Source organism: Chelonoidis abingdonii, chromosome 4 (genome assembly GCF_003597395.2).
Source record: "Chelonoidis abingdonii isolate Lonesome George chromosome 4, CheloAbing_2.0, whole genome shotgun sequence".
Taxonomy (NCBI): Eukaryota; Metazoa; Chordata; order Testudines; family Testudinidae; genus Chelonoidis; species Chelonoidis abingdonii.
In genome coordinates this window covers 119,433,158-119,446,538 of record NC_133772.1, presented here as the reverse complement: position 1 = coordinate 119,446,538, position 13,381 = coordinate 119,433,158, and the positions used below count along the sequence as shown (strand labels likewise).

General features: G+C 41.4%; 1 protein-coding gene across 3 annotated transcripts in view; it reads left to right on the top strand.

The window, feature by feature from the left end:
* Positions 1–13,381, top strand: part of GALC (galactosylceramidase) — a 66,903-nt gene that overhangs the window by 45,408 nt on the left and 8,114 nt on the right. For all 3 annotated transcript variants that reach the window (XM_075065605.1, XM_075065603.1, XM_075065604.1), the window contains 2 exons: positions 3,012–3,175; positions 4,440–4,516. In XM_075065605.1, the coding sequence (XP_074921706.1) occupies positions 3,012–3,175; positions 4,440–4,516 (241 nt within the window). The remainder of the gene's footprint in view (positions 1–3,011; positions 3,176–4,439; positions 4,517–13,381) is intronic.

Here is a 13,381-nt window from a genome sequence, read left to right as displayed (position 1 = left end):
AATGACTAATTGGAGAAAAGAGGGGATGCAGAATCAAAGTTGTGCAAGGGTTGGGTGGTGTGGAAAAGAATAGCGGGCATTTTGAGTTCTCTGAGTTTGTCAGTACCTGTTAATCCCATAGTATTGTCAAAAAATGTTCCTACTCCATGTTACTGTTCTGACCTCTCAGATTAGTTGGACCCTTCGTTTTCATTTTTTATTTTATTTAATTTTTCCCAGGAATTTATTGGTGTTTGTTACTACAACAAAAAAAACAGCTGAAAATTTGGTACAAAAAACTAGTATTAATTTTTCTGGGCAAATATCAGGGTTCATTTTGGCAAACAGAAGGATGGAGGCAGGAATATTTCAGTAGATTAATGCTTTGAGTGGAATGCAATGTAGTTTGCTGCAGAACTAAAACAGAACTCAAAGCATGATGCCACCTCTGAGTTTAAGAAAATAATATATCTCTAATCCCCAAATAAAACTTTTAATTTGGATAAACATACTTTTGTAGACATAGAACTATCAACATATAAATATTTACATTTAATAATTGGGCTCAATATTTTAAAATATTTATAAATCCTCGCTGTCTTATGTGAAGTCCTTCAGTGTACTTCCTAGTGTTCTGAAACACATTTTGATACAGATTTTCATTTTCTTCCCATTTTAATGAGTCAAATCTTTACACCATTATATGCTAACAGCTTGAAATGTGTACACGGTGGGCATGAGACTCATCAGTATGTTCAGATGTTCACGCACTTCAGAGCTTGTGTGCATCCCTGTTTGTTTATTGTGTGCATCTTCTAATACCCAGCCTTACTTCAACAGGCAGCATTGCATATACACGTAGACTAATGTATTATTGTAATACATAAATCTCATGCAATGTATTGTATTTCCCTAATTAAACAATTTTTTTTTTGAATGATAAAAAAGTAGGGTGAAATTCGGGGGGGAGGAGGTGGAATAATGCTTTTTTTTTTTTTGGTAAAATCCTGGATTTTTAAAAGTTTTAAACTGAAAACGAAGGAGTTTACAGATTAGCAACCTCGTATTCTTGTGTGTTGAATGTCTGAGCAATTGAATGTTTGCCTGATAATCACTAGTTTTACATATCTGTTGCCTCTAATTAGTGCCCCTTTGATTTGCTTGTTTCATTCCCAGTTCAAGTCTAGCCTTAGCCTTGTTGAGGTACTTGTCCTTTGATATTCTCTGTCCTCATCCCTTGCTGTTGAAATGATGAGGTGGAGTGTTGAATCAGTCCATAACCTCATCTTGACCATAGAGTGGGGGATTTAGCTACAGCCACCAGTAGATCTATCACAGTTCTACTTCCAAGTCACTAACTTCTTTTTGCATTGTCTGTTCTTGGAATACATCCTAATGCCCTGCTTCCCAGCAGCATTCTAATGGCCATGTGAACCATTGTGATCCATGGTCCATGGCAATAGCTTTGGATAGATCTGTGTTTCCTCCTTGCTTTTTGCATGCAGTCTAACTGATGACATGAGAAAAGCATCTGTCTCCCTGATGCTTTGTACTGTGAGTTTGCACTTCCAATTTCTCGGTGCTGTTGGCTTTTTGCTGAAGTGTTTATAAGTGCTGTTTTTGAATCCTGTATCTAGTGAGTAACTGTATAACTGAGAAACTTATCCATCCTTTAACAGTGTTACAAAAGAGCCAAGCGTCAGACATATCTTCCAGTAGGAGGAGATAAAAGAAACAGATATTTCTTCAGCTGTATTTATCAACTGACTTGAGGGGTGAGGCGCACGCTAAGACGACTTTCTGAATAGTGGAAGTTTGTTGAATATGTGGCCTTGAGGCACTATCTCTGTTAATGTCATTTATCTTAAGGCACTTCAGATTTTAAACATATTGGATTTTCAAACTGTTTGAGTTGTGGGTTTTTTTGTTTTTGTTTTTTATGCGCCAGAAAGTATCTTGGTACTGTGTGAAGGTGTAGTGCAATTTACACTGTAAGCTGCTTATCCTTATACTATAACTGCAGAAAAATATACTGCTTTGTAGAAAACCAGGATGTCACCCTGGAATACTGGGACCAGTTCTTGTGCCCACAATTCAAGAAGGATAAATTAGAGAGCTTCAGAGAAGAGCCACAAGAATGAGTAAAGGATTAGAAAACACACCTTGTGGTGATACACTAAAATAACTCAATCTACTTAGCTTAATAAAGAGAGAAGTTAAGGGGTGACTTGATTAGTCTGTAAGTATCTACATGAGGAACAAATATTTAATAATGGGCTCTTCAGTCTAGCAGGGAAAAGGTATAACATGAACCAAAAGCTAGAAGTTGAAGCTAGACAAGTTCAGACCAGAAATAAAGGTTGTTTTTGATAGTCATAATAATTAATCATTTGAACAATTTACCAAGAGTTGTGGTGGATTCTCCATCACTGACAGTCTTTAAATCAAGGTAGGATGTTTTTCTAAAAGAAATGCTATAGGAATTTCTGGGGGAAGTTCTATGGCCTATGTTATACAGCTCAGACTAAGTGATCACAATGGTCAACTGCTTAACTCCCATAGTGCTTTTATCCATAAATCTTAGTGTTTTGCACAGCTGGGTAAGTGTTATTATACCTGTTTCACAGCTAGGGAAACTGAGACACAGGGAGTTGATGTGACTTACTCCTAATCATACAGTGAGTCTGTTGGGAATTGAACTTTGATCTCCTTTTACTTGGCTTGTATGAAAAGCTCTGTAGAAATAGAAGTTAATCTTTCATTTTTTTAGTGACAGTAAGACCTGAAATATTGGGGTTGATTCCATTCCTCTAGACTAAGGTTTGAGAGATTTGATGGGATTTGCCAAAGCTGTGCACCTCCCATTGAGAATAGGAATTGCAGGACTTAATCTTCATATTAAAAATACTTATTCCTCCAATGTGTGTCATTGAAATGGCTGCCAAGCTGTACAGAGAAGATTTGAGCGCAGAGATGCTTCCTTACTGTCCTTCTTTCTTTCTTCTTTATTAAGTGTTAACTTTCTCTTGCAGGGTAAATGTGACGATAACTTGTGATGTCTACATAGAGCACCTGGGCAATGGTGGTGTGTTCATTGCAGGAAGAGTAAACAATGGTGGGATATATGTTCGAAGTAGCAAAGGACTCTTCTTCTGGGTGTTTGCAGATGGCACCTACCAGGTCACTGGTGATCTCTGTAAGTAACTCATTATTAACACGCACACCCTTTTAAAGGGCTGACACTTGGTTGTATCAGCCTAAAATAAAGCCAACTGGAGGTTTGATGAAAAAGCTAAAGAAAATGCAGGGTGCTTAATTTCATAGATGGCACTTGCATTATAAACCCATTGTCCTGTAATGAGTTATATCCTTCTTAAAGATAATGCCTGCAGGCTCCTGGACAAGCACATGGTTTCTTTTATTGATGATAGTTATCACTGTCTGTGCTGTATGCTTAGAACAATTGAAATTAATTGATGTCGGATGCCTTTGTCAAGATGACGTCCATGCAGGTGCTTAGATACCAGGGTGGTGGATGTGGTATGCGAATGTAGGTAGATAACATACAGCAACACTACACAATCAGTTTAATAGGATTTGAGAAGAAATTATCCAGCTATAACAAGGAGAATTTTGGTAGACAAAATGTGGTTCAAAGTGGAACTTAGCAAAGTCATTAGATTTAACATCCCTACTAAGGGGGAGAATAATCACTACTTTAATGAATCCTAAGTAGAGAGGACATCCGTTTTATTCATTTCACCTCAGAGATATTTCCAGCAAAGGAGTATTTTATCACTTAGCCTTCTTCCCTGTGAGTCAAAACTGAACGGATGTGCTATCTATTGAATCACTAACACTACTTTCTGTAGCACTTGACAGTCTGGTCTCCTATCAAAGTTCTGATCATACCTTACCTGCTCATCTGGTCAAATCAAAAGTTTAAACCCATACTGGTATGACAGTTTTTGTTTAAGAATGTATTAAACCCGATTTTGGCATATACTTAGTACATAAATGAAGAACTGCGCTGAGATTGCTCTCTTACTTCAGTGGAATGACCATATTGCTGACAGAACTATTTTTTTAACTTTACTGTTAACCTGGGTCAAAATCCTACCAGTGAAAGGATCCATATCCTAGGTTAACTCAACTGACTTAAAGTCAACAGAGACAACTGCTCTGTTGCTGACACTTGCTGTTGTTGTTTTGGATGAAACAATGGAAGGACAAATGGTCTGACTAGCCTAATAGGATGACTTGGTTGTTTTGCTAAGGGCCTGACTCTTTTTCAGGGATTTGGAGTCTCTCCTCCCCCTCACGCTTGAGAAGTTGCAGGTTCTCAACACCTCTGAAAATCAGGTGCTAAATTTCAAGCCAAGAAAAGGAAAGTCCCTATTATAACATACCTATGGGATTTGGAATTGTTTGTTAATCCACTAATATCGTGTATGTTTCAGCTGGAAAGGAAGTCCTGATGAAAGGAATGTCTGGTGTGCGAGCCAGAGTATGGCACACACTCACTCTGAATCTCAAGGTAAGGATGCAAATGGAAAACCACAAGAATTAACCAAAATATTCTTTACGTAGCTCACCTTAAAATACAGCACATGAGCACCCTGGGATATTGACTGTCCAGTAGCAATTGGTGATTCGATCAGTTAGTAATAGTTAAAGTAACGAAAATACTCATGTGTTACATCTTCAATGAGCTTTACATATATGAATCCTCACAATGCCCTAGTGAAGTGTTAATCCTGTTTTTGTAGAAGGTTAAGGCACAGATTAGTATGACCCAGTATGGCCATTCTTATGTTCACCAAATGTCCATCAAGCCCAGTATCCTGTCCTCGGACAGTGGCCAATAGCAGTGCCCCAAAGGGAATGAACAGACAGGTTCATCAAGTGATCCATGCCCTGTCACCATCCCAGCTTCTGGCAAACAGAGCTAGGACACCCATTCTGTCCATCCTGGCTAATAGCATTGATGGACCTGTCTTCCATGATCTATCTGCTCCCTTTTGAACCCCGTTATAGTATTGGCCTTCACCACACCCTCTGGCAAGGAGTTCCAGTGCATTGCGTGAAAAAATAGCAACAGTGTGGAAAAATACTTTTTGTGTTTGTTTTACCTGCTACCTATTAATTTTCATTGGTGGACCCTTGTTTTATATTGTGAGAAGGATAAATTACACTTCCTTGGTTACTTTTTCTGTTACCACTCGGATTTATAAGACTTTCTGTCATATCCCATTAGTTGCTCTTTTCCAATTTGAAAAGTCCAGTCTTATTAATCTCCCCTCATACAGAAAGCGTTCTACCCTCTAACAATTTTTGTGCCCTTTCTGAAGCTTTCCAATTCCAATATATCTTTTGAGAGGGGTGACCATATCTGCACACAGTATTCAAGTGTGGGCATACATAGTTTATAATAGAGGCAATTGATATTATCTGTTTATCTATTCCTTTCTTGATGATTCCAACATTCTGTTCACTTTTTTGACTGCCACTGCACATTAGTGGATGAGTTCAGAGAACTATCCACAATGACTCCAGATCTTTCTTGAGTGGTAACAGCTAATTTAGACCCATAGTTGTATATGTATGGTTAGGGTTATGTTTTCCAATGTACATTGCTTTGCATTTATCAACATTCAATTTCATCTGCCATTTGTGCCCTCACCAGTTTGTGAGATCCTTTTGTAAGATCTTCACAGTCTGCCTGGGACTTAAATGGTGAAATGATCAGTGCAATACCACAGAGGAGATTGTTGGAACATTGAGATTAAACGCTGCAGTTTTTAGATCCCAGAATGAGCTGTAACACCCCCTAGATTGTGCTTTGCATAAAGTCCTAGTGGAGTTAAAGTAACTTTGTTTTGCTTTTGGCGATCCCTGTATTCCACTAGGTGATGTAGTCTGCTTCTGCTGTATACCACAGGCCTTTATATTTCACCCAGTACCCCTTTATTGAAACCCATAAATTGTTTGACTAAAGCATATTTTACAGAGAGGCATCTAGACTGACTTGAAGAACATCAACAAATGCACAGTCCCCACTCCTGTTTGTTCAATGGCTAATCACCCTGGTTTTTGTTGTTTTTTAAAATTCTGCCTAATGTAAAAAGAGAGCAGGAGTACTTGTGGCACCTTAAAGACTAACAAATTTATTTCAGCATGAGCTTTCTTCGGATGCATAGAAATGGAACACAGACAGGAGATATTTATACAATATAGAGACAATGAAAAGGTGGAAGTATGCATACCAACGGAAGAGTCTAATTAGTTGAGATGAGCTATCATCAGCAGGAGGAAAAAACTTTTGAAGTGATAGTTAAGATGACCCATAGAAGGTGCGAGGGAACATAACATAGGGAATAGATTCAATTAGTGTAATGACCCAATCATTCCCAGTCTCTGTTTAGGCCTGATTAATTGTATCTAATTGCATATTATTCGAGTTCAGCGTTCTCTCTTGGAGTCTGTTTTTGAAGTTTTTTTGTTGCAAATTTGCCCCCTTCAGGTCTGTCACTGAGTGGTTAGAGAGGTTGAAGTGTTCTCCCACTGGTTTTTGATGTTATGATTCCAATGTCAGATTTGTGTCACTTGAATAGATATGTGGACACCATCATTGGGCCTATCACATCAGCCACGCCATCAGGGGCTCGTTCACCTGCACATCTACCAACGTGGATATGTGCCAGCAATGCCCCTCTGCCATGTAACATTGGCAAACCAGACAGTCTCTATTCAAAAGAATGAATGGACACAAATCTGACATTAGGAATCATAACATTCAAAAACCAGTGGGAGAACACTTCAACCTCTCTAACCACTCAGTGACAGGACCTGAAGGGGGCAATTTTGCAAACAAAAACTTCAAAAACAGGACTCCAAAGAGAGACTGCTAACTGAATTAAATGGATTAGATACATTAACTCAGGCCTAAACAGAGACTGGGAAATGATTGGCGGTCATTACACTAATTGAATCTATTTCCCTATGTTACGTTCTCCTCACACCTTCTGTGGGTCATCTTAATTATCACTTCAAAAGTGTTTTTTTTTTTTTCCTCCTGCTGCTGATAGTTCATCTCAGTTGATTAGACTCTCCCAGTTGGTATGCATACTTCCACCTTTTCATGTTCTCTGTATGTATAAATATCTCCTGTCTGTGTGTTCCATTCTATGCATCCAAAGAAGGGAACTGTAGCTCACAAAAGCTCATGCTGAAATAAATTTGTTAGTCTCTAAGGTGCCACAAGTACTCTTGTTCTTCTTGCAGATACAGACTAACACGGCTGCTACTCTGAAACCTGCCTAATGTGAATTTGTCTGGCTTCAGCTTCCTGCCAGTGGTTCTTATATGCCTTTGCCCACTCAAGTGATGAGCCCTTTAGTAGTTCGTATATTCTTCCGGTGAAGGTACTTGTCCACTGCAATCAAGTTACCTCTCAGAACATGTCTATATGGTAAATTAGTGTGTGGCAAACTGGGGTGCAGATCTACAGTGCTACCTGTTGTGGTGGGCCCTGCTGCTTTTACTCCTGGGGGAATTGTGCACCAAACAATTCAGTGCATAATATATTTTAAAATTCTTCATATTTTATTTTTGTCAAAATACCACAAAATAATCATGCCAGTTTGGTAATTTATTTCAAATTACCTGTCAGCAAGTGTGTCTAACAATACAGACAACAAAAGAAAGTCAGGAAATGTTTTTTGGTAAATAGATTCCTTACTTGGCAAGTTAATTCATTTAAACTACAATACAAAAATATATTTCCTGCACCCCTGGAAGCACTGCAAAGGCTTGGGGAAGTCAGGAATAATGGAGGAGCTGAGTGAAAGGGAAGTAATTGCTGGGCAGGATCCTGGGAGTGAACCTGGACAGTTGAGAGTGGGTAGAAGTGTAGAACAGGTTTGGGGCAAGAGGAGGGATTGTTAAGGAGTTGTGGAGCCTCTCCCATGCAGACCCTGGCTGACCTATAGCCTTTCCCATTCAGTCAAATATATCTACTCTTGTCCCCCCTCTCCTCCCGATCCTCATGTGTCCCTTCATCTCCACTCAGCCACTCTCCCTCCCCTGTATCCCTACACCCGCACTCCCATTCAGCCCCTGGCTCAATGCTGTCACTCCACTAGCTCCTGTGATCCCTCCAGCAGCCCTGTGTGCCCCTCTCTGTTCATCCCCCCTACTGTCTCATGTTTCTTTACCTGGCTTTGTGGGCAGGGTGCTGTGAGGAATGCAGCCACTTCCCCCTCCCTCTTTGCAGCTGGCTGTTCCCTCTTGGAGCCGGCTGCCCTTTCTATTGGTGCCACAGCAGCCCCTCTTGTGCGAAAGGTGTAATTGCAGTTCCTCCCCAGCACAATCTATATTCTGGGGGTGGAGAGAAGTGCAACCTGTGGGAGACATGAATTCTTCGCTTGTGCAGTGGCACAGAATTCCCCCGCAGGAATATCCTGTGCATTAAAAGTTATCTAGTGAACTTTCAGTCAGTGTATGGCATCAGGGTTCACACAGACTGATAGTGCACGGTGAGCTGTAGATTTACACCCCAGCTTGCTGAACACTGACTGGCCATATAGACAAGTCCTCAGTTTTCGTGATAAGTTAAACAAACTGAGCTCTTTCAGTCTCTCATTCTAAAGCATTTTTCTCCAGCCTTCAAATAACTTGTGTGGCTCTTTTCTGCACCCTCTCTAATTTTTCAACGTCCTTGAAAAAGCTGAACTGGATGCAGTATTCTAGCGTCTGTCTCACCAACGCTATATGCAGAGCTAAAATCCCTACACCTGTTTGCTACTGCAAGGATCACCTTAGCTCTTTTAGCTGCAGCATCACAATGGGAGCTCATGTTGAATTGCTTGTTCACTATGACCCCTAGATTCTTTTTAGAATCGGCTTTCCAGGATACAGTTCCCAATTCTGTAGGTTTCACCTGCATTTCTTGTTTCCAGAAATATAATTTTGCATGTGGCTGTATTAAAATGTATTTTGTTTGAATGGGCTCAGCTTCCCAAGTAATGACCAAGGTTTGGTGGCCTATAGTTACCCAGGTCATCTCACTCACACTTTTTTTGAATATTGGCACAACATTAGCACTTTCACATTCTTGTGGAATTTTCCTACTTTGCCTATGACTTATTAAACAAATTTAACGTCAGTGGGTCAGAGATCTCTCTTAGTACTTTTGGGCTAATTATGCAGGCCTACTCATCTTATAAATGTTTATCCTTAGTGGATATTGTCCAACATCCTCCTTGATTACAAATAGACTGGAAAGTACATTCTCCTCCTCATATAATAAGTACATTGTCATATTTTCTTTTTGGGTATTGAGCAGAAATATTTATTAACTATGTTGTCTTTTTCGCATTGCTACTAAGAATGTTACCATTTCACGTAGCATACCATCTCTAGCCATAATTTGGCAGCACTTCTCCATCACCTCCAGGACCACTGTCAGCAACTCCTTAAATATTCATATCTAGCCAGCTTTGTGTAGTGTTGACTTCTGTAACTAAAAGCAGATTCCCTGCCCTTGTGTAAACTTTGCCATCACACCTGGTCTGAAACCAGTTAAGCACAGGCTTGAATTGAGATAAACCTTTTTTGAAGTTGCACACTAAGTCTGTGCCCCTAGTTGCCCACATTGCAGCATGTTTGCTGTAAGACTGGCACATTGCTTTGTGGGTGTTCTTGGTTCATCTTCTTAATTTTTTTTAGAGTTGAAGAAGAAGGGATTATCTTGGGATTAAGGCACTGAACTGGGACTGTAGTGATCTGGGTTCAATTTCCACTCATCCACAGACTGTGTGACTTCAGAGAAGATTCTTAATCTTCATGCCCAGTCCACGTCTGTAAAATGGGGACACTGAAACCTACCTCACAAGGATGTTGAGGGTAAAAATGTACTATTTGTGAGGTATGCAGATACGGGCGTGGTCGAGAGAAGGTTGCTAGTATCATTTTGGAACTACCTCTGGTACATGTTACTGTAATTGATAAATATTTCCAGGCAACCCCTCTATTTGCTGTGATGGTAGAAAAAATGAAGCTCCCTCTAAAGAGTTCTAATAGTGGCCAAAGAGGATAATCCCTGACGGACTACTCTTTCCTTCTGTTCAGTGTTCTCTCTGCACTCTTGCCTTTGGTTATAGCAGCCCTTAGAACAGGGGTCAGCTTTCAGAAGTAGTGTGCTGAGTCTTCATTTATTCACTCTAATTAAAGGTTTCACATGCCGTAATACATTTTAACGTTTGTAGAAGGTCGTTCTATAAGTCTATAATATATAACTAACTAGTGTTGTATGTAAAGTAAATAAGATGTTTAAAATATTTAGGAAGCTTCATTTAAAATTAAATTAAATGCAGAGCCCCCCAGACCGGTGGCCAGGACCAGGCAGTCTGAGTGCCACTGAAAATCAGCTTGCGTGCACAGGCCTGCTCCTTGCCTCAGGGTACGCTACACTACGGGGATTATTCAGATTTTACATATAACCGTTTTGTAAACAGTTATATGAAGTCGAGTGCACACGGCCACACTAGCAGTTTAATTCGGTGGTATGCGTCCATGGTCCGAGGCTAGCGTCGATTTCTGGAACGTTGCACTGTGGGTAGCTATTCCGTAGCTATCCCATAATTCCCGCAGTCCCCCGCCCCTTGGAATTCTGGGTTGAGATCCCAGTGCTGATGGGACAAATCATGTGTCGCGGGTGGTTCTGGGGTAAATGTCTATCACTCATTCCTTTCCCCTGGGAAAGCACGGCAGACAATCATTTCGGCGCCCTTTTTCCCTAGATTGCCCTGGCAGACGCCATGGCACGGCAACCATGAGTCCATCAGCATTTTTTTTTTTTTTTTTTACTGTTCACCGGTATATCTACCTGATGCGCTGACAAGATGCGGATACTGCAGGCGCTGCACAGCAGCATTCACTTGCTTTTGCATGATAGCAGGATGGTTATCAGTCGTTCTGTACCATCTGCTGCCATTGTAAATTGGCAATAGAGTGACAAGTTATCTGTCGTTCGTGTACTGTCTGCTGTATCATGGGTGCCCCTGGCTGAGGTTGGCCGGGGGCACAAGGCAAAAATGAGAGTGACTCCGAGTCACATCCCTCCTTGTATCGGGTATCTAAAAATAGTCAGTCACTGCTAGAATTGGCAGGCAAGTGCTAGAGAACCAGTATATCAGAGAGCACAGCTGCTCCATGTCAGATCCCACAGAAATGACGAGCTGCATGCCATCACGGAGTTGCCGCGTGCAACAACCCCACCTGTTGCTTCCCTCCTCCCCAACCTTCCTGGGCTAACCGTGGCAGTGTCCCCCCATTTGTGTCATGAAGTTATAAAGAATGCAGGAATAATAACAGTGACTGTTAGTGAGATAATGTTGAGGGGGAGGCAGCCTCCCGCTGCTATGACATTCCAGGCCGAACATTAAGCGGTGCGGGGAGAGGGACCCCAGCATCCTATGCTGTGATAATCCAGGAGATTCAGATCATTTCTTTACACAGGAAAGGAGGGGTGATGGAGCTAAGCTCCAGTTGCTATGATAGGGCTGGTTACCAGCCATTCTGTACCATCTACTGGAATGACCGGAATCATTCCTATTTTTTACCCAGGTGCCCCGGCCAGCCTCTCCTTGAGGCCAGCCAGGAGCACTCACGGGGCTGATGACAAGGACAGCTAGCAGTTCTACTGCACCATCTGCCACCAGGGAGGGAGAGAGAGCGGATACTGCTCTTCACTGCGCCGGAGCTGCGTTCTACCAGCAGCTTCAGTAGACATAGGGTGACATGTGAAAGAAGTCAAGAAACGATTTCTTTTCCGCTTTTCTTTCACGTGGGGGGGAGGGGGAGTAATTGTCCGAGCTATACCCTGAACCTACGCCGGACGACCTGTGTTTGAACCTACAGGCATTGGGAGCTCAGCCAGAATGTAAATATTTTTCGGAGACTGCTGTGGACTGTGGGATAGCTGGAGTCCTCAGTACCCGCCTCCCTCCTCATTGAGTGTCCATTTGCTTCTTTTGGCTTTCAGTTACGTTTGTCACGCAGCACTGTGTACTGGAGATTTTTTTCAAACACTTTGGCATTTCGTTTTCTGCTAACGGCGCTCTGATAGAACAGATTGGTCCCCATCCAGCGATCAGGATCCAGTATCTCCGGTACAGTCGCATGCTGGGGCTTTTTTGGATTTGGACTGGCATTGCCACCCGTGCTGTATCAGAGCTCCACGCTGGGCAAACAGGAAATGAAATTCAAAATTTCGCGGGGGCTTTTCTGTTTACTGGCGCACTGCATCCGAGTTCAGATTGCTGTCCAGGCTGGTCACAGTGGTGGCACTGTGGGTAACCACCCGGAGGCCAATACTGTCGATTTGGCGGCCACACTAACCCTAATCGATATGGTAATACCGATTTTAGCGCTACTTCTCTCTCGTTGAGGAGAGAGTACAGAAACTGATTTAAGAGCCCTTTATATCGATAAAGGGCCTCGTAGTGTGGATGGGCCAGCGTGTAAATTGGTAATGCTGCTAAAATCGGTTTAACATGTGAGTGTAGACCAGACCTCAGAAAGTATAAACTCTATTTTGTGTGTATTTTTGTTTGTTACTGCCATGCTAGTGGAATATAGTAATATTACTACTTAAAATGTTATTATACTGAAAGTTACTTTGTATTACACGCATAATCAAAAGCAGTAGAAAAAAAATTATGTATTTTAATTACTATACATGAGTGCATACAGTTCTGCTATACTATAAGGAACATAAGAACGGCCATAACCAAGTATAGACCAAAGGTCCATCTAGCCGAGTATTTGTCTACTGACAGTGGCCACTGCCAGGTGCCCTAGAGGGAGTGAGCTAACAGCAATGATCAAGTGATCTTCTCCTGCCATCCATCTCCATTCCTCTGAACAGAGGCTAGGGACCCCAGTTCTTACCCTTCCTGGCTAATAGCCGTTTATGGACTTAGCCACATTGAATTTATCCAGTTCCTTTTAACTTGTATGTCCCAGCCTTCACAACCTCCTCAGGTAAGGAGTCACAAGTTGATGTGTGTGCTGTGAAGAAGAACTTCCTTTTTTATTTATTAATCTGCTGCCTATTTATTTCATTTGGGTGACCCCTAGTTCTTGTATTATGGAATAGTAAATACTTTTCCTTATCACTTTCTCAACATCACCTCATTTTTATTATACCTCTATCATATCCCCCCTTAGTTTCCTCTTTTCCAACTTAAGGAGGCTAGTCTCCTCTAATCTTTCCTCGTATAGGACCCTCTCCAAACCCTAATCATTTTAGTTGCCCTTTTTGAACCTTTCTTAGTGCCAGTATATCTTTTTGGGTGAGTGAGGACCACATCTGTACACAGTATTCGAGATGTATGCT